Source organism: Nomascus leucogenys, chromosome X, assembly GCF_006542625.1.
Source record: "Nomascus leucogenys isolate Asia chromosome X, Asia_NLE_v1, whole genome shotgun sequence".
NCBI lineage: Eukaryota > Metazoa > Chordata > Mammalia > Primates > Hylobatidae > Nomascus > Nomascus leucogenys.
Genome location: NC_044406.1, coordinates 97583288 through 97610775, shown reverse-complemented (window position 1 = coordinate 97610775; position 27488 = coordinate 97583288). Strand labels below are relative to the sequence as shown.

The following is a 27488-nucleotide window of genomic DNA, read 5'->3' as shown; positions in this document are numbered from 1 at the left end:
AATACCTAGGGACAGTTCTTGATCACTTATGTTAATACAGTGGTAAAATGGTTCCAAAGTTGGATTTTGAAAGAACTATGGCCATGGTTCTCAAAGTGTGGTTCCCAGATCAGCATCATTAAGGAACTTGTTAGAAATGCAAATTTTCAGGCTCCATCCAGACCTATGAATCAGAAACTCTGGAAGTGGAGCCCAGCGATCTGTGTTATAACAAGACTTCCAGGTGATCCTGATGCATGCTCAAGTTTAAAAACCATGAACTATGGCTTAGGTCTGCACTGTTTAATATGGCAGCAACTAGCCACATAAGGCTACAGAACACTTAAAATGTGGCTAGCCTGTGACTTCAAACTATACTACAAGGCTATAGTAACCAAAACAGCATGGTACTGGTACCAAAACAGAGATATAGACCAATGGAACAGAACAGAGCCCTCAGAAATAATGCCGCATATCTACAACTATCTGATCTTTGACAAACCTGACAAAAACAAGAAATGGGGAAAGGATTCCCTATTTAATAAATGGTGCTGGGAAAACTGGCTAGCCATATGTAGAAAGCTGAAATTGGATCCCTTCCTTACACCTTATACAAAAATTAATTCAAGATGGATTAAAGACTTACATGTTAGACCTAAAACCATAAAAACCCTAGAAGAAAACCTAGGCAATACCATTCAGGACATAGGCATGGGCAAGGACTTCATGTCTAAAACACCAAAAGCAATGGCAACAAAAGCCAAAATTGACAAATGGGATCTAATTAAACTAAAGAGCTTCTGCACAGCAAAAGAAACCACCATCAGAGTGAACAGGCAACCTACAGAATGGGAGAAAATTTTGGCAAACTACTCATCTGACAAAGGGCTAATATCCAGAATCTACAATGAACTCAAACAAATTTACAAGAAAAAAACAAACAACCCCATCAAAAAGTGGGTGAAGGATATGAACAGACACTTTTCAAAAGAAGACATTTATGCAGCCAAAAAATACATGAAAATATGCTCGTCATCACTGGCCATCAGAGAAATGCAAATCAAAACCACAATGAGATACCATCTCACACCAGTCAGAATGGTGATCATTAAAAAGTCAGGAAACAACAGGTGCTGGAGAGGATGTGGAGAAATAGGAACACTTTTACACTGTTGGTGGGGCCATAAACTAGTTCAACCACTGTGGAAGTCAGTGTAGCGATTCCTCAGGGATCTAGAACTAGAAATACCATTTGACCCAGCCATCCCATTACTGGGTATATACCCAAAGGATTATAAATCATGCTGCTATAAAGACACATGCACACGTATGTTTATTGCGGCACTATTCACAATAGCAAGGACTTGGAACCAACCCAAATGTCCAACAACGATAGACTGGATTAAGAAAATGTGGCACATATACACCATGGAATACTATGCAGCCATAAAAAATGATGAGTTCATGTCCTTTGTAGGGACATGGATGAAGCTGGAAACCATCATTCTCAGCAAACTATCGCAAGGACAAAAAACCAAACACCGCATGTTCTCACTCACAGGTGGGAATTGAACAATGAGAACTGATGGACACAGGAAGGGGAACATCACACACCGGGGCCTGTTGTGGGGTGTGGAGAGAGGTGAGGGACAGCATTAGGTGATATACCTAATGCTAAATGATGAGTTGATTGGTGCAGCACACCAACATGGCACATGTATACATATGTAACAAACCTGCACGTTGTGCACATGTACCCTAAAACTTAAAGTATAATAATAATAAAAAATAAAATAAAATAAAATAAAATAAAATGTGGCTAGCCTGAATTGAGATGTGTTTCAAGTGTAAATTACATTCCAGATATTGTCACTTAATATCAAAAAATTGTAAAATGTTAGATTAATACTTCTTATATTGATTATATGTTGAAATGCTGATAATTTGAATATATTGGCTTAATAAATATATTATTAAAATGTATCTCACCTTTTTTTACATTTTAATATGTGGTTACTAGAAAATTTAAAGTTATGAATATAGTTTATATATTTGTTGTACAGTGCTATTATAGGTGCTTTTTTGTTTTGTTTTTGTGTATTTATTTTGTTTTTGTTTATGCCACTGGGTATACTGGCCTAACATAATCTGACAATGAATTTTCATTCTTTGAGGACAAAGCTCCTGAGGCAGTTATAGGCAGCCTATTAATAGACCATTACATCAAAGGACCTCAATTGTGATTAAAAATTCAATGTGGCTTTTCTACAATCATGTATAAACCTATGGTGAAGTAATAAGGTGTAATCATACATCTGATAGGAGCCAGAAAGACTTACAAATTGTGAGAAGAAAGACAACCTAGAATTTATAAACGAGCATTTGAAAGAATATTTTATTGCCCTGATATAGATGCTAAGGGGTTTATAGATTGAAGTTTGTATGCTTACTGAACATTGGTTTTCTTATTTATGCACCTATATTTATTCTTAATTTAGCCATAACAACTGGGCTATTATATTGTATAGCTATGTGGATAGCAACATCTGTTAATGACATTGTTTCCAGATTTTTAAAAAATCACTTTCTTCTTGCAAAACACTAATTCTTCAGGGCACTTCAGTGGGCACAGGGAGAAATGGGCTTTGGGTTATTGAAATTTGCTTTGATATTATGTTCCAGAAAGTTTTGCCCTATCTTACACCAGCTGGGTTCAAGAATGTACCTAATTACTGTTTCTTTGTAGAAGGGTGGAAGCTGAGTACTTTTTTATATGGCAAATTGTTCTATTTTATCTATTAGGCAATATGAACCTTGCCCAGGGTTGATAAGTTTTACATGGGCCTATGAAAGTGTTTGCCATCAGAAATAAATCATCAGCTCCAAAAAGCCACAAGAAAACTATAAAGTCAAAATTAATTAATGTCTAATTAAATGTCTGTTAAGTATAACAATATGCCAACTTAACTAGTCTCTTATGTTTAGCATTTAAAGAAATTTCATTATATTAAATATAAATTGTAGGTTAGATTTTCATATTTAGCAACAATTCTTAAGTATTTACAATGATTTAACAAATTATACCTAACCATACATTTTAAAAGTTACTTGTAAGTAAATAATTTCAAAATTAATATGTCAAAAATAATTTCAAAAATTTACAGCAAAAATATAAAGTGAAGTATGGGGGCCCTTTAATATGTTTAAAGCAATGCATGATGTTACCTCTACAAGTGAGAGTATATACAGTCTATTAGGCTCTAAAAACGGCCCTAGAGGCCAAAAGAATGATTCAAGGTCTAGTCTTCTTGGCCCAAACCTTAAACTGGTACAAAGACCAGTCAATGCCTACTGGGGCAAGGAGCAGCCTTACACATTTCAAATCTTAATACTTCACTAGATAAGATCCACCTGCAAGATTTCACTGACTGTTAACATTCATTACTATCTTCACTGCTAACTTCCAGTAGAAGCCATTCCCCATCTCCAAGGATAGACTTAAAGGACTATTAGAAAACCTGAAGGTTTTTGCCCTCTGAAGGTTTGTGGGAAAAGAAAAAGACAGATATTTCTGTTTACTTTGGACCAAACACTATCCTGCCATATTGGTTGGTTGACTTGGAAGAATGTATGGCATTGAGTGGATAGTATGTTTTGAATTATGGTTGGGCCAGAGAGCATTAAATCCCCAGCAATCCACCAAGGATACCAATCTTTGGTACTGAGAACTGAAATTAACAATTTCTGTCCTTGTGTTAAAAAATACTGGGATTGGGCATACTTTACTATCACTGTGTAAATAGTACTGGGACTGGGCATATTTTATTTTCCCTGTGTTAGGCAATGTCAAGACAGACATACTTTAATGTTCTTATGTTAAACAATAGTGAGAATAAGCAAAAATAACATAGCTTCTTACTTTAGGAAATACTTGTTTCTAGAAGATACCGTGAACCAACTAGTTTGCTCATTGAGACTAACAGCTTGCTCACTAAGACTTGCTTCAAGCCCCTTCCTTTGCTATATTCACCAATACAAAGTTATGTTATCATAAACACTGCATAATCTTAACCCATTCCTCATCTTGCAAGACCTGCTTTAAAATCAAACAGTCTAAGCCCTAAAACCCTATAAATATTCCCTCCTGACATCCCCTTCTTAAGATCCTAAGCCAAAAGAACAAAGCTGGAGGCATCACACTACCTGACTTCAAACTATACTACAAGGCTACAGTAACCAAAACAGCATGGTACTGGTACCACAACAGAGACATAGATCAATGGAACAGAACAGAGCCCTCAGAAATGATGCCACATATCTACAACTATCTGATCTTTGACAAACCTGACAAAAACAAGAAATGGGGAAAGGATTCCCTATTTAATAAATGGTGCTGGGAAAACTGGCTAGCCATATGTAGAAAGCTGAAACTGGATCCCTTCCTTACACCTTATACAAAAATTAATTCAAGATGGATTAAAGACTTAAATGTTAGACCTAAAACCATTAAAATCGTACAAGAAAACCTAGGTAATACCATTCAGGACATAGGCGTGGGCAAGGACTTCATGTCTAAAACACCAAAAGCCATGCCAACAAAAGCCAAAATTGACAAACGGGATCTAATTAAACTAAAGAGCTTCCGCACAGCAAAAGAAACTACCATCAGAGTGAATAGGCAACGTACAGAATGGGAGAAAATTTTGGCAACCTACTCATCTGACAAAGGGCTAATATCCAGAATCTACAATGAACTCAAACAAATTTACAAGAAAAAAACAAACAACCCCATCAAAAAGTGGGCAAAGGACATGAACAGACACTTCTCAAAAGAAGACATTTATGCAGCCAAAAAACACATGAAAAAATGCTCATCATCACTGGCCATCAGAGAAATGCAAATCAAAACCACAGTGAGATACCATCTCACACCAGTTAGAGTGGACATAATTAAAAAGTCAGGAAACAACAGGTGCTGGAGAGGATGTGGAGAAATAGGAACACTTTTACACTGTTGGTGGGACTGCAAACTAGTTCAACCATTGTGGAAGTCAGTGTGGCGATTCCTCAGGGATCTAGAACTAGAAATACCATTTGACCCAGCCATCCCATTACTGGGTATATACCCAAAGGACTATAAATCATGCTGCTATAAAGACACATGCACACGTATGTTTATTGTGGCACTATTCACAATAGCAAAGAGTTGGAACCAACCCAAATGTCCAACAACGATAGACTGGATTAAGAAAATGTGGCACATATACACCATGCAATACTATGCAGCCATAAAAAATGATGAGTTCATGTCCTTTGTAGGGACATGGATGAAACTGGAAAACATCATTCTCAGTAAACTATCGCAAGGACAAAAAACCAAACACTGCATGTTCTCACTCATAGGTGGGAATTGAACAATGAGAACTCATGGACACAGGAGGGGGAACATCACACTCCGGGGACTGTTGTGGGGTGGGGGGAGGGGGGAGGGACAGCATTAGGAGATATACCTAATGCTAAATGACGAGTTAATGGGTGCAGCAAAACAACACGGCACATGGATACATATGTAACAAACCTGCACATTGTGCATATGTACCCTAAAACCTAAAGTATAATGATAAAAAAAAAAGACACTAAGACTTTATCAAAGTAATGCTTTTATGTCACTCTAAGTTTAATAAACATAGCTTTACTTAGAGGTTTTCCTGGTGATCATTTTTGGAGTCAATAGTGCAATGTTTCCATACTCTTCATTCCAGGCTGAGAATTACTGTATCTAAAACTTCTAAACTTACAGAAATATAGATAGATGGATAACAAGTAAGGAATATTTTTGTCTTATCAAATTAGATATTTTTGACACTCTAATTTTGCCAGACATTGGGGCAGGGAATGTAGTTCTTTTTTTTTCTTTTTTGAGATGGAGTTTCACCATTGTTGCCCAGGCTGGAGTGCAATGGCACAATCTCTGTTCACCGCAACCTCCACATCCTGGGTTCAAGCGATTCTCCTGCCTCAGCCTCCCGAGTAGCTGGGATTACAGGCATGCGCCACCATGCCCGGCTAATTTTATTTTAGTAGAGATGGGGTTTCTCCACGTTGGTCAGGCCGGTCTCGAACTCCTGACCTCAGGTGATCCACCTGCCTCGGCCTCCCAAAGTGCCAGGATTACAGATGTGAGCCACCGCGCCTGGTTGGGAATGTAGTTCTTAACCTGAGTTGGGTCCCGGACTCTTAGGGTTTGGTCTATCTCCCTGGAAAAATACAGGTAGACACATGCTTTTACATATAACTTCAACAGTTCATAGATCTGAAGCCCATCCATGAACTCCAAGTTCTGTACGTTGCTCTAGAGAATATACCAGCTAGAGTAGCTACCTTAGGAAATTCCCTTTTCTCTGAGCTTAATTTTTAAAGATCAAAGAACTTAGAAGTAAGGAACTTAGAGGCTTTAGATAATATAAAATGTTGTTTGGGGGCCACTTTTGGTAATTGTTTAGAATGTAGATTTTAGGTTTCTACTCCAGATCTACTCTGGGAGTGAAGCCCTGGAATCTGCAATTTAACAGAATCCCCAGGAAATTCTGATGCACACTGAAGTAAAAGAATTACTTAAACTATATTTTAAAAAAATTAACCAGTACTGCAAATCACAAAAGAACAATCTGTCAACTGCATACCCAGTTGCTCTAAGCACAGATAATGGCACATTCAATATGACAATACAATAATGACATATTATTGCTGTTACCTTCCACTTGGAATACTAACTTAGGATTCTAAATATGTCATTTTATTTTCAACAGTACGATAAAAATATGAAATTTTAAAATTAGCCTCAAAGAGTAGAGACTTGAACAGTATTTGCAATTGAATACACTAATATCAAAGAAGCTACCACAAATAAGCAGTAAAGCAGGTGTTATATGACTATGAGATCCATCCCTGAGTTCAATATTAATTACAGAATCATGAGTTTAAAACACTTAGAGAATACAACATTGCTTCTGTTTTCATTCTCACCCAGGCTACTAAAGGATGCAAAACTTGTAATCAGTTCAGGCTATGTCTACAAGGGGTTGTCAGACCCATTAAATCAGATTTTGTACACAGCCAGATCTACTGGGAGTTTTTATGATGCAAAAAGACATACACATTGTGAAGCACACTCTCCTCTAGAACTATAAGGAAAACACAAGGTGCAGTTATCCATTCCTAAGGAACTGAGTCCCACTGAAGTGATTCAAATAGAATGTCGGGGTCCAATTCAGTTCATTCAATCAATAGAAACCTAGCCTTCATCAAGCAGTCAATCCATTATCTTCACCTGAAAGTCCTGTCAGCCCTTCAAACTCAAACTGTCCAATAAGGAACTCAGCATCTTCCCACAGAAATCGGCTTCTCCTGAAAGACAGCATCATTATCTTTTTACCCATCACCTATCAGTTTAAGCCTGCGTTCATCTTTGACCTCACCCTTTCCTCCAACATTCAATTAATAATCTAAATACCTCTAGAAATTGAATGCAATCTCCCCATTCCTACTGTTACTACCTCATTTCTGGCTCTGATTACCTGGATGCTTGCAATATTCTCCCTACTAGTCTCCCTTCATCCAGTCTCACCATTTGTACTTAATTCATTCTGGACATTTGCTGTCAGATTACTCTTCCCAAGGTGTAAGTGTTAATCACTTAACTCTCCTGCTCCAAAACACTTCAAAAGCTTCCCACTGAATACTGGAAAGCCAGATTCCTTGGAATACCATTTAGGGGCCTGTATTATTTGGTTCCGCCTTAACCTTCAAGACTTATTTCCTGATTCCCTTTCTTGCATCTCAGTCTTCATTCAACCCCATATTCCTTGTTTCCTTGCTCTACTCACCAACACACCCTTTCTTATGCTTTTCTTTTTACTTAAAATGCCCTTCCCATCTTCACAGATCGAAATCTCATCTGACCTTTAAGATCTAGCTCAAATGCCCACTTTTATATGAATCATTTTCTAACTTAACATTCAACAAATACATACCAAGTATCTATTTGGTACCAGACACTGAGCTTCAGCCCTTGGAGACAAGGCCTGCTTCCCTTTCCCTCCCCAGCTAAAAGCAATCTACTTTCTCTGAAATCTCATAGCATGTTGACATATTTTATGATATGTAATACTATCCATTTGTTTTTTTTTTTTTGTTTTTTTTTTTGAGACAGGGTTTTGCTCTGTCACCCAGGCTAGAGTCCAGTGACACAATCACGCCTCACTGCAGCCTCCACCTCCAGGGCTCAAGTGATCCTCCCACCTCAGCCTCCAAAGTAGTTGGGACTACAGGTGTGCACACCATGCCCAGCTAGTTTTTGCATTATTTGTAGAGACAGGGTTTCACCATGTTACCCAGTTTGGTCTTGAACTCCTAGGCTCAAGCAATCTGCCCACCTCGACCTCCCACAGTGCTGGGATTACAGGCATGAGCCACTATACTCGGCCACTATCCATATTGTATTGTACTTATTTATGTCCATGTTTACCTTCCCCTACCAGCCTGATATCCAAACTTCCTAGAGCTTATAAGGAGGCAGTTGGTAAATATAAATTAAATAGGTAAATATCTATTTGTTTTATCTCCAGACAGTGAGATCATCATTTTTTTCTAACTTAATGGAATATTTTAGCCATAACATAGACTTCGTTTTAATTCTACAAGCAAAACCAATAGAACCAATCTCAAAAGAAACAGTTAATATCTTAGGAGAAAACAAAAACCAATACACAGGCTATCCTAGCAAGTTGGTGTTTCAAGTAACTGACCAACCTAAAAAAAAATAACTGTTTTTTTTTGCCAGAATACCCAGTCAAGATTGCACAAGCATGATATTAATGAAATCAAAGGAGGTAAAGTATGTGTTGATCGTCGAAGGTTGTCATTTTTGTCCTTCCCATTTTCCTATTACCTCCCTTCACATGTTGTTTTCAGTGTGGCCCAGAAAGCTGTCATGGCAAAGAAGGAGGAAAAGGAAATGGCCAGTCAGATGAGAGGGCCATATTATGTTCTGTTTTGGGGAATCTGAGCAAAGCACAAGTAGAAGCTTCATGTGTGAAGAGAGTGAGTTTTTCCTCTTGTTGTTACGTAAAATTAATAGCAGTTTACATTTAATAAATATATATTATGTGCTAGGTACTATACTAAGTACTTTATATACATTATCACATTTAATGTTCACACAAGACATAGGAGGTAAGTACTATTTTTATTCCCTCTTAAAGCTGAGGAAAGAAGCTCAGAGAAGCTAAGCTACTTTCCCAAAGTCACATACTTAGTAAATGGGGAAATCAGATTAAATACCTACATCCAGAGCCTTCACTCTTTCTTTTTTCATTTTATTTTTAATTGTAGTAAAATATATATAACATAAAATTTACCATCTTAACCATTTTTAGGTATACATTTCAGTACTGTTGAGGATATTGTTGTATAATCATCAAAGCCATTCATTTCCATAACTGTTTTCATCCTGTAAAACTGAAACTCTGTACCCATTAAACAACTCCCCACTCCCCCTGCTCCCAGCTCCTGGCAACTAGTATTCTACTTTCTGTCTCTATGAATTTGACTCCTCTAGGTACCTCATATATGTGGACTCATACAGTATATACCCTTTTGAGACTGGCTTACTTCACTTAGCATAATGTTCTCCTGGTTCATCCATGTTGTAACATGTGTCAGAATTGTCTTCTTTTTAAGGCTTAATAATATTCCACTGTTTATACATACCATCTTTTGTTTACCCCTTCATCTGTTGATGGACACTTGGGTTGCTTCCTCCATTTGCCTACTGTGAATATTGCTGCAATGAACGTGGGTGTATAAATATCTCTTGGAGACCCTGCATTCAATTATGGGTATATACCCAGAAGTGGAATAGCTAGATCATATGGTTAATACCATTTTTAATTTTTGAGAAACTGACATAATATTTCAGAATCTTTACTCTTTACAACTAAAGAAGATCTACTGGTGTCATACTGGCTACCCAGGGTGATGTCAAGCAGACATCCGTCCACTATAAAAGGCATTGGTCTGCTATAAAAGGAAGAAGAATCAGCTTGGCCATCCATGACTGTTTGAATAAATGGTTAGGAGACTTTCAGTAATACAAATTATTTCACCCCTAAAAAGGCAAATGAGGCAGGAAGTGATTTCTATCAGAATATCAAAATGAAAATCACAGAAAGGGAAGCCTTATCTGAGATCATTTTCTGTCTAATGTGTACAAATACTCTTTCAGATACTATAGCACTTTCAACAACTAGGTTACTTATTTTCTAGTCACTTCTCTGATAAAAATTATCTATGTGACTTTGGACAAAGTCACTTCCCTCCCTGTACCTCAGTTTGTTGGAACAAGTGACATACAAGACGTATACTGTTATAACCTTAGAGAAGCTATTTAATTTCTCCAAACCTCAGTTTTCTCATCTGTAAAATGGGGACAATGGTAAGACTTACTTAACTGGGCTGTAGGAAAGATTTAAGTACCTATAAAATTAAATTATCTTACAGTTTATATTATAAGTGTACACTGTAGGTGTTCAGAGAAATTTCTATTAACGTAATTATTATTCTCGAAGTTCTACATGTAAGAGAAACAGAAACACTGTCCACATAAAAACCCTGTACAAGAATGTTCCTAGTAGCTTTATCTGTAATAGCTAGCAACTGAAAATTTTCTAGAGAGCCTTCAATGTTTGAATGGTTAAACAAACAGTGGTACAATCATACCATGGAATACTCAGAGATAAAAAGGAACACAAATTATTGATATACACAACAACTTGGATTAATCTTAAAAGAAATAAACTGAGTTAAAAAAGCCAATCCCCAAAAGTCACATGCTGTATTATTTCATTTACATGAAATGTCCAGAAAGCCAAATCCATAAAGGCAGAATCCATATTAGTTCTTGCCTGTGACTAGGGTGGGGTGGGTGAAGTTAACTGTAAGCAGGTATGAAGGATTTTACTGGGGTGATGGACTTGTTCTAAAACTCAACTGTGGTGATGGTAGCACAGGTATATACATTTACCAAAACTCATTGAACTGTTTACCTGAAAATAGGTGAATTTTATTTAACTGAATTATACCTTAAAATTGTTTTTAAAAGACTCTATATCTAAAAACTGGATGTGTGCAGTTATATTCTCTTGAATCTTTGGAAACACCAATCATGTGAAACAGTTTTCAATTTTTCACTTACCGAAGGATGGGCTGCTATGTATCCATGTGCACTTTTATCTGCAAAGTGAGAATAGAGAGGTCACTTTTGTTTCATAAAGACTGTTTCATTCAGAGACCACACTAGAAAAAGAAAAATTAAAAAACTGCATGATTTCAACTAGAAGGAAATGCTCCAATTTAGTATTAACTAGATATTATGACTAATGACATAGCTTTTCTTAAAATAGCTCACACCATTACATCCTCACCATATTCTCACCAGCTCATTTTACAGATATTAATGAATGCCTCCAGTGAATCTTATTTATATGGAAGAATGACAAGATTACCTACTCTTAACTGGTATGATTCTGTACATCTATAGTGGTCCCCCTTATCTGAAGTTTCACTTTTTGTGGTTTCAGCTACCTGTGGTCAACTGTGGTTCAAAAACATTACATCAAAAATTGCAGAAATAACCAATTCATGAGTTTCAAACTGCATGCCATTCTGAGTATGATAAAATCTCACGCAGTCCTGCTCTATTCCACCTGAAATGTGAATCTTCCTTTTGTCCAGTGTACCTACCCTGTTTACACTACCAGCCTATTAGTCACTTAATAGCCAGTTTGGTTATCAGAACAACCATGGAGCTATCACAGTGCTTGTAGTCATGTACCCCTTATTTTACTTCAAAATGGCCCCAAAGAGCAAAAGTAGTGATGCTGGCATATTGTTATAATTGTTCTATTTTATTATTGGTTATTGTTGTTTATCTCTTACTGTGCCTAATTTATAACTTTATCATAGGCAAGTAGGTATAGAAAAAAAACATGGTATACATAAGGTTCAGTACTATCCATGGTTCCAGGCATCCATTGGAGGTCTTACAATATATTCCACATGGGTAAGTGGAGAACTACTCTACATCTAGGATTTTTCCCACTTTCTTCTCTCCCTACTTCCTTTCCATTCCTTCTTTCCACCTTCCTGTGCTATCTCCATTCTTCTCCTATTACTCAATTAGTCAGTCCCAATACCAGAGCATTCAGAAAACCTATGATGAGGTACACTCAGCTCAGTACAGTACAACTGTACAGTTGAGTTTTAATATAGTTGTCAGGATTTCATCTTTGTAAGTTGAGAGAAATTTGGCATATAAAACTCAGTGTTAAACAGCAATGGCTATTTGGAGTAAAGAACAAACTCTGATACTCTAAAGTGTATTCATGGTTACAGTGAAATGATTTCTTGAATACATTTTCAGTTCTGGTTGCCTATGGTTCTAACTTGGAGCACAGCTCTTGATTTTCTCACATGAAACATTTTTTGATATGTCACCAGGATCTCTTAGATATTTTATTCTATGTGGAAGCTTAAATATAGTAAAAAGTTTTCCTTGATGGCTTTCTTTTTAGGTTTTCAACATTGGATAACAGCAGTTAAGCAATCTTCTCATTTAAAAAAAAAAGTCCAATTTAGCAGTTTGAGCTTTGATATTTGATATGGCCAAATCAGACACTCTTCCCCTTCCAAGGGTATCCTTGGATCATTCTCAAAGAAACTTAAAGCCTGCTTATACTAAATCCAGTGCAAAGAGGTGAGGGCTCTTTATAGCTGTAGTACTAATGATAATACTCCCTTCATTCTTTAGATGTTAATAAGTTAATAAATTATTGCAGAGAGAGAACTCAAATCATCTATCTCAAAATGTGAAAGTATTATTTGGTATATATATTTCTGTTGCTGATATGGTTTGCCTGTGTCCCCACCCAAATCTGAACTTGAATTATATCTCCCAGAATTCCCATGTGTTGTTGGAGGGACCCAGTGGGAGGTAATCGAATTATAGTGGCCAGTCTTTCCCATGCTGTTCTCGTGATAGTGAATAAGTCTCACAAGATCTGATGGGTTTGTCACAGGTTTCTGCTTTTGATTCTTTCTCGTTTCTGTTGCTGCTGCGATGTAAGAAATGCCTTTTGCCTCCCACCATGATTCTGAGGCCTCCCCAGCCATGTGGAACTATAAGTCCAATTAAACCTCTTTTTATTCCCAGTCTTAGGTATGTCTTTATCAGCAGCATGAAAATGGACTAATACAGTAAATTGGTACCAGTAGAGTGGGGTGTTGCTAAAAAGATACCCAATAATGTGGAAGAGACTTTGGAACTGGGTAACAGGCAGAGATTGGAACAGTTTGAAAGGGCTCAGAAGAAGACAGAAAAATGTGGGGAACTTTGGAACTTCATAGAGGCTTGTTGAATGACTTTGTCCAAAATGCTGATAGCAATAAGGACAATAAAATTCAAGCTGAGGTAGTCTCAGATGGAGATGAGGAACTTTTGGAAACTGGAGCAAAGGTGACTCTTGTTATGTTTTAGCAAAGACACTGGTGGCATTTTGCCCTTGCCCTAGAGATGTGTAGAACTTTGAACTTGAGAGAGATGTTTTAGGGTATCTGGTGGAAGAAATTTCTACGCAGCAAAGCATTCAAGAAGTAACTTGGGTGCTGTTAAAGGCATTCAGTTTTATAAGGGAAACAGAGCATAAAAGTTTGGAAAATGTGCAGTCTGACTATGTGATAGAAAATAAAAACTCATGTTCTTGGGAGAAATTCAAGCTGGCTGCAGAAATTTGCATAAGTAGCAAGGAGCCTAATGTTCATCCCCAAGACCATGGGGGAAATGTCTCCAGGCCATGTCAGAGAACTTCACAGCAGCCCCTCCCATCACAGGCCCATAGGCCCAGGAGGAAAAAGTGGTTTTGTGGGCCAGCTCCAGGGTCCCCATGCTGTGTGCAGCTTAGGGGCTTGGTGCCCTGTGTCCCAGCTAATCCAGCTTTATCTGAAAAGGGCCAACATACAGCTTGGGCTGTGACTTCAGAGGGTGGAATCCCCAAGCCTTGGCAGCTTCCACGTGGTGTTGAGCCTGCATGTGCACAGAAGTCAAGAATTGAGGTTTGGGAACATACACCTAGATTTCAGAAGATGTATGGAAATGCCTGGATGCTCAGGCAAAAGCTTGCTGCAGGGGTGGGGCCCTCATGGAGAACCTCTGCTAGGGCAGTGCAGAAGGGAAATGTGGGTTCAGAGCCCACACACAGAGTCCCTACTAGGGCACTGCCTAGTGGAGCTGTGAGAAGAGGGCCACCGTCCTCCAGACCCCAGAATGGTAGATCCACTGACAGCTTGCACCTTGCACCTGGAAAAGCCACAGACACTCAACAGCAGCCTGTGAAAGCAGCCGGGAGGGAGGCTGGATCCTGCAAAGTCACAGGGGTAGAGCTGCCCAAGACTGTGGGAACCCACCTCTTACATCAGCATGACCTAGATGTGAGACCTGGAGTCAAAGGAGATCATTTTGGAGCTTTAAGATTTGACTGCCCCACTGGATTTTGGACTTGCATGGGCCCTGTAATCCCTTTGTTTTGGCGAATTTCTCCCATTTGGAATAGCTGTATTCAACAAATGCCTGTACCCCTATTGTATCTAGGAAGTAACTAGCTTACTTTTGATTTTACAGGCTCGTAGGCAAAAGGGACTTGCTTTGTCTAAGATGAGACTTTGGACTGTGGACTTTTGAGTTAATGCTGAAATGAGTTAAGACTTTGGGGGACTGTTGGGAAGGCATGATTGGTTCTGAAATGTGAGGGCATGAGATTTGGAGGGGCTGGGGGCAGAATGACATGGTTTGGCTGTGTCCCCACCCAAATACCAATTTGAATTGTATATCCCGGAATTCCAACATGTTGTGGGAGGGACCCAGGGGTGGGTAATTGAATCATGGGGGCTAGTCTTTCCCATGCTATTCTCATGATAATGAATAAGTCTCATGAGATCTGATGGTTTTATCGGGGTTCTCCACTTTTTTCCTTCACATATTATCTTGCTGCTGTCATGTAAGAAGTGCTTTTCACTTCCCACCATGATTCTGAGGCCTCACCAGCCATGTGGAACCGTAAGTCCAATTAAACCTCTTTTTCTTCCCAGTCTTGGACATGTCTTTACCAGCAGCATGAAAATGGACTAATACGGTTGCTTACAGTGCAAATTTGAACATCAAAGCTCCAACAAAAGACTAAATCTACACACTAGCGAATAAGGTCAAGATTTGGCAGTAACATGGATATTTCAGTTTCTAAAAATAGTCAGACATAGTTTTCTCTTTTCAGTCTGATTTGGAGGTCTTATCAAAATAACCTGACACCAAAAAAAGTGTGCTGTGTCATCACGGTGTAAATCAATGAATCTAAGGGACAAAATAAATTTCCAGAGAGCATGGTTTCATGCATACAACTCTTACTTCATGAACATATAACAAAGCCCGGTAAGTGACTGAGTGTCTTTATTACAGTAAAGATACAACAATTGTGACTACCAATTCAAGCTCACAACTACTACTTCACTAAATAATTACTTTATTTTGATTCTAAACATACTTGAGTTATATAACTTAACATCAACCTCAAATTCCAACTCATTTTTTGGTTTCCTTATGTTGATGTCATTTGGAGAAGGTACTAGAACCGACTTCAAATGTCCCACAGACATTTTGTTCTCAACATGACACTCTGAAATTGAAATTACTTCTTCATCTTTGATATCACAGACTTCCTCTTACCTCCTGATGTAAAGCTCATGTATTTCTGGTTGTTGACTGTTTCTTTGGAATCATAGAATTTGAGAACATCTAGAACAGCTTGTGGGTTCTTCTTCTGTTCCAATTTTGTTATGTTGGAGGTTTGGAGTAATCGTGCCCATTGCTCAGGAATTCCCTGTGGACAACCAAAGGGAAAGAATGGTAGCTCAGAACATTCTGCAGCAGCATTTTTATGTTCCAGTAAAGTTCTTCACCAAGAAGCCCATGCTACCTGTAGGATTACACTTGGGAAACTGAAGTTACATTCTAGATTTAAAGTTAGTAACTTAATAATGCAATCATTCTCTTCTCTAATTAAAACACATAGGTAAAACTAGGATCCAACTTAAAAAGGGTGGGTGGGAGTATGACTGTGATAGAAAAAAAAAGCGCATGAAAATCACCTCCATATTGACTCTGCTCATCCATGAAATGATGTTTACGGCTTAGCTTATTTTTTTTCTGGCGACTCAGGGCAGACATAGCAAGACTTCTCTAAATTTGTGCACAGCATAGTAAAGTGCAGATCAATGGATTTTATGACTGGAATAACATAAGCTGTTTCTGGTCATGTTGTAATCAGAATATATTTTAGAATAAAAGGAAAGGATCACCCTTGGTCAGGTTATACTTTGTGATTACAAAATGTAATTTTTGGGGTCTAGAGCTTTACTATAAAGGCAGGTTGGTAGGAGACAAAAATAGAATTGTGGAGGAGCAAGAACCACTGAGATGCTAAACAGTAACATTAATGCTGCTTTGGGCATTTCCCCTGCAGCTTTCTTCAGGGCATGCCCTCCTTCTCCTTTCCTCTCTCTCTCCCTTCCTCCTCACTTCATTTATAGGCCACAAAGAACCTGGGGACTATGAAAACCACGACAAAGCCTTGTGATAATTTATAATAATCTGAAGCATTTAGAGCAGAGAGGAGGGAGTATTTGGAAATCTAACCAAGGAGAATTGCAAAAATTAGAGGTTAGCTTTGCATTGAGCATTCAACATTCTTTCCTACATGTTCAGCCTACAGAAGTCCCAATTTCATAATTATCCAACCTCCAAGAACAACTTGGAGAGAGAAACAGACACACTATTCCTGAAGTGCATCCAGACACAATTTATGTGGCTTTATCCTATGAAGTCTCGGCAAAACAATGTGTGACGTGGGCCTCCAGAGTTTGGGAATGACAACAAAAAAAGTGAGATAAGCCAAGCAACAACTCTACTGCACACACATGAACCTGCTGCTGCAGTGCTATGACATCTCAAAGAAGCACTTTGATGCAAGCTTCTTTTGGGCCTGTGACGCACCTCTGGGAGCTTCCCTGGGCACATCTGTGAGCCATAGAGATCTGGCTGTAATGGACGTAAATAAAGAAAGAAAAGAAAGTTAAAACAGAATGTGGGACAACTTAGAAGGTGGGAGGAGATGAAACCAATGGGTCTGAATGGGGGGAGTCCCTTCTAAAGTGGGGCGGTTATGAAAATAGGGAGGTTTTAACTAAATCAGGGACAGGACAGGCTACAGGACAACAGATTTAAGAGAACAGAGAGAACGACAATGTTCCAAAGTTTGGATGTATAATTCCACTTTTGGCAAGATGCTTCCTCCATAAATATGTATTAATAAGAATTATTAAATGATTGTAGAAATTATTAAAAGGCAGAAACATGAATTTGGAGGCAAGAAGGATGGCATCATGAAAAGCTTTGACAATAATTTGTAAGTTGTTTTTATAATTGGGTGATCACAGGTAGCCAATGGCCATGTGATAAACTTACAAATTTCAGTTCCCAATTCTGGTTAACCAATTTTAGTTTCAAAAGTGTGTATGTGGCTAAAATTCAAAGGATGGCTGTATGGAAACACTGAATTTTATTCTCATTGATGTGATTCTTTTGCACTTTGTAGCTGAAGTCATGGCTGGCTTAGAGAAAGCTAGATAAAGAACATTCCCACCCAGCCAGACTCTATATGTTAAGTTTCTTAGATATTTAAACCAGGGAAAGGGAAACAATTCCATTTCAAACCATATATACATAATTTCCATTTTAGTGCTGCAGTTCTAAAATCCCACTTCCCACAAAATAAGACAAGATATAAGGTAACAGCTTTGCCTAAATAAAGGTATCTCAAATGCTACAGAAACATGCTTGACCCAACTGGCTTGATTTTGTATATATGTCCTTGATTCCTGGTATTTGGGGTTACTCCAAGCACAGTGAAACGACACTTTTACATGCATTTTTCACGCGGCTAGATGCTAAAGCCTTAAGCCAAAAATTTGAACTCAGGAGCCCATGCATGATCCCAGTTATGATTCTAAGTGCAATTAATAGCATTTGGTTAATACCGTAATGGCCAAAGGAGTTATTAAGTGTTACAAATTGAGGTATGCATTGCACATAACTACTAGAGCAGACGTTACTGGCATAATCATTACCATAATCATTAGAATATTGGCAGTTATTATGCATTCCCATGGCACTTCTAAACTTTTGTGATAAATAGTCTTATGATCACTAGACAGCAGGAAAAAATGCTGTCAATAGCAGAAAATCCTCCAGACAACTATACTTACCACATGACTACACTGCTGACATAATTTTGACTACACTGCTGATATTTCTTTTTTCTAAGTTGAGACAAATCCAATTATCAATAAAACCCGACATTCAAATTTGAATGTATGCCACAAAGCACATAGTCATAAAGCCATCTCATTATGACACATTGAGGAACTAATCCCAAAAGTTAGACAGCTAATGAAGACCTAGGAGTTTGAGCATCAGAAGCAGGAGCACATATCAATGCCTGACTGTGTATAGGATACCAACTAGAAGTACATCAAGCTGGGGGTTGTCCAGTGTAGCCCAGGAGAATGGCAGCATGATATAACAGGCCAAGCATTTATCTTATCATAAGAAATGATAATTTATATCACTCATACCATTTTTCCCTCTGATTGACTTGAAGCGACCGTCACAGGTCTAGAGGTCTGGAAAGGGGAGTTCTGAAGTATTTGGGACAAAAATGGCAATATAAAGGATGAGGACTTGTAATCATTGAATACCAAAAATCTCACCTCCCAACCTACTTTTAGCTTCAGGGTCCAAGTGTATGACCAGGTATACAAGGTCATATGGGCCAATTAGCCAGAGAGTAATCACCAAGCAACACAGCAAATCAGTGCCCAAATATTCAAAATAACAAGCCCTTGTAAGACAACTGGATTAGATAGTTCAGCAAATTGCACAAAATTCAACCTCAACAGCCACGATAATCAAACTTAATATGATCCCCCCCCAACACACAGTAAATTAGTGGTGCTATGACAATTAGGACCCAATTCTAAACCCTACCAATAAAAAGACTTTCTTAAAAGCTTTTTATAATTTGGCATGTTTAAATTTAATAAACATAATAATATAGTAAATGTAAATCACAGGTTAAAAAAGTACCAAAAAGGGTAGAATTTGGCATCTTTAAAAATAATGTATGAACAAGTAGTTACAAAAGATCATCAGGATGACTATAAAGTACTCCCATTTTCTAAATTTAGCCTATGTCTTTCTATATATTCAATGGATTCGTAACAATGGAATACTTCCAAACAGCTATCTTATTTCAAATTGGGGATATTTTTAGTAGGGAGAGGAGCATTTGTTTCATATGGTTTGGTTGTATCCAACTGTTTTTCATCATTGGAAAGATAGTCCATCACTTTGGGTTCTTTGGGTTCTAATTGACAGCAAAATGAAGATGACTGGTGCTGCAGTCAGCAAGATGGTGGTGATTTACTTTCTTTCATTTCCATTCAGAATCCAGAAAGATAAATGAAAGAGCTAGAGATAGAGATACTGTATCATAAGATGACAAGTAAGTCTGAAAAGTGGAAAGAATAAAATATTGGAGAGCAACTAGAATATCACATGAGATAACTGGATGAGAAAATTTTCACATCAGAAAACAAAAAGGGAGAAAAAAAGAAAAGAAAAATAGTAAATGACAACAATAAAACACAAGAGTAGTTTAAATGAGGAAAAGCACAGAGAACATTAAAATGTCAAAGCTGGAAAAATTAACAAAAAAGGGAAGAGTTATTAGGCAAAACTTTTATAAAGTTTAAGGGATTTTCTTGTTTCAAGTGTCAGCAAAAATAGTTACAATCTTTTTATAATTTTTTAAAAATAGAACGTTTTTCAGGTTATACAAATTACTTTTTTTCTGGTGGTGATGATGGTGGTGGTAGTCGTAATAGCAAGGTTGGAGTATCTAAGTGTGGCTAAGCGAATATTCTGCAAATATAGTAAAGACTGGGTTCACACTCAAAGCCATTTGAGTAATGTCTCTGACTTTAATGATGTAATTGGTTAAATCTTACCTATCTCCACTTTATGTGTCAATATTTCTTAACGTTCTCCTCTGCTTGTTACTGAGAACGCAGAAATAATCAGCTTACACCACTTTATGAGGCCAAGGTGTTTACTGTTTCCATTTCCATTCTCCTATCACTTACTTCCAGAATTGAAAAAATAAGATAATTTCACTGTCAATTCAGCAACATTGTTTGCTTCTCCACATAGATTAATTTGTTCCTTCTTTTTTTCCACTTAATCATATAACACAGTCTATTCACTACTATGTTATGAAACAAAAAACTCAACTAGTTAATATGTAAATTTCTCTCTGGTTTAACAGCCCAGGAATTGATGGTGATGGCTATATCAAAGATTTTTTTTGAAATGCCCTCAAAATTACTCCTTATTTCAGAATGTACATTTTGATGGAGTTCATCAATAGTATGGGAAAAGGTAGTTGACCTTCCTGGGGACATATTTCTTGCCATAGCCATATCTTTTCTCTCATTGAACTAAAAAAAAAAAAAAAGAGATACTAGTTCTTTTTTTAAAAAAAAGTATAAGATTCCATAGATCTGAGATCTTGTGCTATTTGAGCACTACAAATATTCAGCAAAAGGCTTGATCTATAGCTATGGTCTATCCAGAGAATTCTTATTGGTATTTACTATGGATTGCATGACATCTCTAGAGAGAGATATCTAGAGAGAGAGAAGAGAGATGCACATAACAACTAGAACATACATGATATATCCATCAATATTTCTTCTTGAAATATAAGGTTTTATGAATATCTACAAAATGTACCTACTAAAAATTGTAAAAATAATCTACGTTCTTGAAATCAAAGGGAAAACCAGGTCCGTTCCATAGAGATTCTTGGTTAGTGTAGTTAGCTGATCTGGGTATTCTAGGTTTTAATGTAAAGCCTGAATTATTCAGATGAATTATTTTCACTGGCCAAGGTGAGTAGATGATTATCTGATTCAGTTCACTTGATAAAGAAAAAGCTCAGGCAGTGTCCCTCTGCTGTTGCCATCCTCTATTTCCATCTATGATTGCCTAGGCAATGTCCATCTTATTTGGAACCATCAAAAATATTAAGTCTGACATTTTGGGACATGGCAATTCTTGCTTGAAACCTATTTTCACAAAAGAATTCTTTCGTGGCTTACAAAACAAAACAAGGAGCTTACTCACAGTGAATTCCCCGGTGACTGCATCAAACCCCACATGAATCGTATGCTCAAAGTCTGAAGGAAGAGAGATCTCTGGGCGCTCTTTCTCCTTCTTCTTATTGGCTAAAGGCAAAATGTTAACATGTATTTATTTGGGGTATAGTTTTGGCATCCACAAGTTGTACAATTAGGTTCATCAAAACAATTACAAAGTCGAAAGGCAATTGATTCCAACACAATTTTAACAACACTTAACTCCAGAAATTCCAATTATTTGCAGAAGTAGCTAAGAGGGTGATGACAAATGTCATATCCAAATAATTCAAAATTTCCAAAACTCATTTGATACAAATCTCTCATTCAAACTGATTTATGCCTTTTACCAGTGTAACCAGGAGGTATCTAGGGATATTGTGTTTAACTGGCTTTGTTGAATCAAATACCACTTACTAAGGAAGAAATTCATCATACACAAGTCAAGAATAGAAAAGCACTTCAGCTTTCAATAAAGATACTGTGAATTGTTTCTATGTTAACGATAGCTAATAATCAAGTGGTTGGTACTTATTTAATTTAACATGTTTATATTATTAACCATATCTTAATAGACTCTTCTATTAACAAGAATACCACTGCAAATCAATTATGTTACAAATCTTTTTTATTATTAAAAATATTTCAATCATTTCCTACCCAGCACTTTGCTAGTAAAAAGCTACAAATTGCTGCTTTTTTTACTGAATTAATTTTATTTAGTTTTCAGAAAACTTAAAGCCATTCCTTGGTTTAGTTTTTCTAGTTTGTAGTTATTTTTCCATGTTTCCATTGTATTTTGTCATATCAGCCATTCAAAAATCATTGTCTTTTTCAAGTAGCAGATTTTTCAAAGTTACATAATTACAAATAAATGTATCAGTAGCTCACAATTTAAAAGCCTATAAAGATATAATCACTGAATAAACTAATTTGAGAACTATAGTCTATCTGGAAATAGTTCCCAGGAGGAAGTCACTGTGGAAACACTCTAAAATGGCATCTAGTAGCTTCCATAACACACTTATGAGCAGATCTGAGCATGTATCTCTGGTGAGGCTGCATTTCACACTGAAAAAAATAGTACTCACCCTCCTAATACAGGGCATGTCAGCATGAACCAGGTTTACCCAGTTAAAACCAATCAACTTCAGAATTGCCAGGGCGGTCAATTTAGAACATTCTGGTTCAAATAGATGTTGCCTTGGCCTGAATTACAGACAACACGCAACTGTATATGGATTATTGGTTTCGTGGGTTACCCATGATAAATTTTAAATTCAAAACTTCTCATGTTCAAACGCTATTCTTATGGCTTCTTGTCTCATTCCACTCTCTCTCTCACTGTTCCTTATCTTCAGCCACAGGACAGAGATATGGGGCAGAAATATGAAAACTGAAGTAGTGAGAGGAACTATACAGGATCAGGAAAGAAAGGTTGGGAGCAGGGGAACAAGAGTCACCCAAGGCCTTTATCTGGCCATGGAGCACATTTAGGACTCATTTTGAAAAAATACATATATGCCATATAACTTACCCTTAGTACAGATTCCATTTTTACAGTGAGCCTACTTTATTCATGAATATTATTCTAACAGTGAAGTTTAGAGTTTTCTGTTGGTACTCCTACTTTCCCTGCATGTTTGTGAACTATAGCTAACATTTATACTTGTTCAACTACCATTTTTTACTTGTTCAGAAAGGCACTCCAGTGTCATCACTCTATTGAAGGTGTCCTAGCCACTCCTGTATTCATTTTCTTACTTTTTCTCTTTCATGATGTCCCATCCATGCTGGCCATGGCTAGCTACTTCTCTTTCTACTTCCTTGACAATGTGGCCTGGCATTCCTCCTTTCTCAGTGACCTTTCTTTCTTTGATTGTCATTGCTTTTGCCTTTGCTAGTACAGTTTTTGGCCTTCTACATTTCTTTCTCTATTGGATTGCCTCCACTCCCAAATACTAGCTCATGTTAGGTAATTCCCTAATCTGTGGCTGGCAGGGGTGGATCCACATGTTGGAGGACCAAATACTTTATGTAATTTGAGAGAAGTTTCCCTTTAAGTAAAAGACATTATAAAATTACAAATACAAATGTACTGGGGCCCCTCGAGGGCCTTGGAAGGGTTCCAGGCAAGTGAGGAACTCTGAAGGAGCAGTTTCATTCACTTCACAGTAATTAGCTCTTGGTAAGCTTTTTGGGGTCAATCTTCTGAAAAATCTGAAGCAAGCTATGGAACTTCTGCCCATAAAAAGGTACTATATACATATACTTTCACAGGTTCATAATTCTCCTGGACTCCGAGTTAAGAGCCCCTACCTTAATCTGTACCTCCAAATCTTATATCATTTTGAATTCATGGCCCCTCTTGTCAGCAAATAAACTTTCCCAACTTTTCTATTAGTATTGGCAAAATATTTGTAGCAAATTGACTAAGCACTCCACTTGGGCTGAGTTATACGCAGAATTGGCTTAATGGTGTTTTCCTAGAAGGCCACCAGACTGCCAATGCCTTATCAACCTAACTATGCAATGTTCTTCACTCAGGGCTAAGCATAACAAAGGCAGGAAGCCCAAGTTTGCTCCTCTTCTGGTGTTCCCTATCACAGTGAAATGATACCACTAACCACGCAGATTAGAGAAGAAGCAAGGCCTTAGGCTCCTCCTCCTTTAGGCGGCTCTAAGCAATGAAAAAAAAATTATGATCCTCCTCTCCAATATGCAATTCAAATAAAAACAATACTAAGGCATAAACAATTAAGGAAGCACAAAAGTTCTGATGCTCCTATGGTGAATGAGTCTTTTTTAAAGCTATATATTCAAAATTAAACTGTTTCCACATTTCGGATACTTCAGATTTACTAGATGCCATATACAAATGCTTGCTCTGGCTCCTGAGTAATCCAGCACCGGCCCAGCTGCCCAAACCAAGAATCTGGGAGTCGTCTTTCACTCCTTCTTTATTTCTATGCTAATTGATCATCAAGTTTTGTATATTCTATCTCCTAAACTGGTCTTGAATCCATCCTCTTCTCTTCATCCCCACAAATAATTATCTTAGTCCAAGGCATCATCACTTCTCATTTAGCATCACTGCCTCCAATTTTATCCACTTCCATTCATTTCTCTACTCTGTGGCTAGATCACATTCTTGCATTTGTGTGTGTGTGTGTGTGTGTTGTTGTTGTTGTTTGTTTATTTGATGGAGTCTCGCTCTGTCGCCCAGGCTGGAGTACAGTGGCATGATCTCGGCTCACTGCAAACTCCGCCTCCCAGGTTCAAACGATTCTCCTGCCTCAGCCTCCTGAGTAACATTCTTGCCTTTAAGATGCTTAAATGCTGTTCCCTATTACCCATAAGTTAAAAGTTCATGTTTCTTAGCATGATATCCAACGGCCTGCATGATATGTTCCTAAGTTTACCACTCCAACCTCTCTATTCTTGCCATGTGCCCCATTACTTGTACACATTCAATGCTCCCTAAATTACCAGGCTTTCTCATACCTCCATGCTATACCTATGCCTGGAAAGTCTTACTTCTTACCCTCTCCCCCAAATTTATGGGGATCACTCCTATTAGTCCTTACTCTTAAAGACTCACTCTTGGGCTTTTTCTCCTTTGGCAAATCTTTTCCTATCTCCCCTCTGCAGACAAAGTTAAATGCCTGTCCTTTCATGCTCCCGTAGAGCTACTCAGTGTCTACTTTGAGCTTGGTACCGTTAGCATAGGATTGTTATTTTTTACATATCTACCTCTCTATCTAAAATTTGAGATACTTGACAGTAAAGAGTGTAATTTATTTATTCTCACATTCCCCAGCAACTAGCTTGTACCTGCACACCTAATAGCTATCATGAATGGGACACTCACCACGTGCCAAGTATCTGGGGCTATCTCATTTAATCTCCACAACAGTCATATGAAGTAGGTCTTGTTCTTGTTTTATAGATGAGAAAAGTGGGACTTATTGGGGTTAAATCATATACCCAGGGTTACACAGCTGGCAAATATCAGAGCCAGGATTTGAATCTAGGTCCCCACTTTGTCTCCAAAACCAAAGTTTTCAACAGTTAAACTATTTCTCAGTGGCATTAAAAAACAAAAAAAGATTTGAGATCTAGCTTTCAGTAAGTGTTTAGTGATAAACTAGACCCTAGATGAGAACCGGTTTTTCTTTTGTTTTGTTTTTTAGATACACTAAAATGTCTGTGTCACCCTGCAAAATTCTGTGAGCATTTGTCATTTATCTTAAGGCTCAACCTGGTCAGCTCTCTGGGTTGATATTTGCAGAGAGCAGAAGTCCAAAAAAGTATCACTTTCTAAGTGTATCTCCCATATTCTATTGGAACTCAGAACAAGGCTACAAATTGCTGCCTGGACCACAAACTGCAAACAGCATTTGGCCTTGAGATCTATTGGGAGTTCTGGTTGTAATTCCCGGGGCCAGCTAATCTCTCCAGAATCTCTCATCCTGACATATTTCTCTATTGTGCTACTTCATAAAGAATGAGAAGTCCCTCTAGTCATCTATCATCTTTTATATGCCCACCCCAGTGTTCTGCAGTTCTTTTACCTGCAAGAGTTTGTCCTATCAGAAACATTTTTTTCTACATTTTCTACCTCTTCCTTCACCTCTTGCCTTAGGTTTTCATACTTCACTGTACATCATTTTCATCAGAGAACTTAAAAAAAAAAGAGAGATGCCATCTCCAGAGATTCAGATTCAGTTAGTCTGGGGTAGCCTTAGGCATCTTTATTTTTTAAAACTCCTCAGGTATTTCTATTACTTAGCTGGGATTGAGAACAACGACTTTAGACTCTACTAACCATTGAGGGTACCACTTCCTTAGATAAGACTGGTGGAGGCTGCTCACCCTTTCTCATCCCAAGCCTGTAGGTCTGAGAGAATGGAGAAGGCAGACTTTCTCTTTTTTTACTCCAAATGATTTGAGATCAGTACTTCTCCACTTGCCTACACAATCCTCTCTTTTGAGATTATCACCACCTAGTTCCCCTAGCCAAGTGCGTCGTTCTCCATTGAGAACTTTGGCTCCCAGTCTTTCTTCCTACATTCTATGCTGCCACCATTGTGTGAAACAGGATATTAATGGACACCTCCTTCATACCCTTTCCTTATGGATCCTTGATCTCTCTCAACTCTAAAGAATTTTACCTCCCTTCCACTTCTGCAGTCATTCCCACAGCCATCTTTTAAACCATTGGTTCTCAAGCAGGGCTGCATATCAGAATAACCTGTAGAGTTCCATAAAATACCAATGTCTAGAGCCCACCAATAACCTACTATATCAGGATTTCTGGGGATGAAACCTGGGCAAATGAATTTTTAAAACTCCAGAGATAATGTGCAGCCAGAGTGGAGAACCACAGTTGCCCCAGATCTTTTTATTATCCAGAATAACCCTTTCTCTGCAATATTCAACCTTGTTATCTCTTTCTCTGAGCTCAGCTTCCCATCTGGCTAACCTGCTAATTGTTTCAAGTGTTTACTCCTATTTTACTTGTTCTTTGATCTCAAGACCTCCATTTCTAGAAGGCAATGGGGAATATTGAAACAAGGCAATAACAGCAGATTTGAGTTTCAAAATATCATTCTAGTCACTTCCATTTTTAGCCAATTTCTCAGCTCCCTTCTGGCTGAGACTCTATGGTCCAGCATGTAAATTGCTCTTATGCCTCTGTCCTGGAAAATTTCACTCTTTGACTTCTTGTTATAATTGTCCTATGAAACCCTACCCTAATAGAATCCAACTATGAAAGCTCTCCACTTCTATGTCAAGGCTGCCAAGAGTTGCTGGAGGGAAATCACACAGCCATGCAGATTGGTTGGTGCTTACGATAGCTGGGTCATTAATGGTGCTTGACAATAGTTTCCTCACCCCTTGCCAACTTCCTTTTCCAATCACCACACCCAATATTCCAGAAATTCAGAACTCCACTCTAACTTTGGCTCTATCCCCTCCTCCCTTACTTTCAGCATATGACCTTCCTTCTACTTCACTGAGATAAATGGAGGGACTCCTTTTTTCAGTTGAAAATTCCTTTGATTTCACTTTCTCTCCCACCCCTA

At 37.9% G+C, this 27488-nt stretch overlaps 1 protein-coding gene across 11 annotated transcripts in view; it reads right to left on the bottom strand.

Moving 5' to 3' along the window:
• Positions 1-27488, bottom strand: part of PAK3 (p21 (RAC1) activated kinase 3) — a 287576-nt gene that overhangs the window by 66588 nt on the left and 193500 nt on the right. For 6 of the 11 annotated variants that reach the window (XM_030806496.1, XM_030806495.1, XM_030806492.1 and 3 more), the window contains 4 exons: positions 21389-21489; positions 17138-17182; positions 15812-15965; positions 11234-11271 (listed from right to left, as the gene is read on the bottom strand). In XM_030806496.1, coding sequence (XP_030662356.1) covers positions 11234-11271; positions 15812-15965; positions 17138-17182; positions 21389-21489 — 338 coding nt within the window. The remainder of the gene's footprint in view (positions 1-11233; positions 11272-15811; positions 15966-17137; positions 17183-21388; positions 21490-27488) is intronic. The other 5 variants (XM_003262197.3, XM_030806499.1, XM_030806500.1 and 2 more) reach the window with 1 other exon arrangement.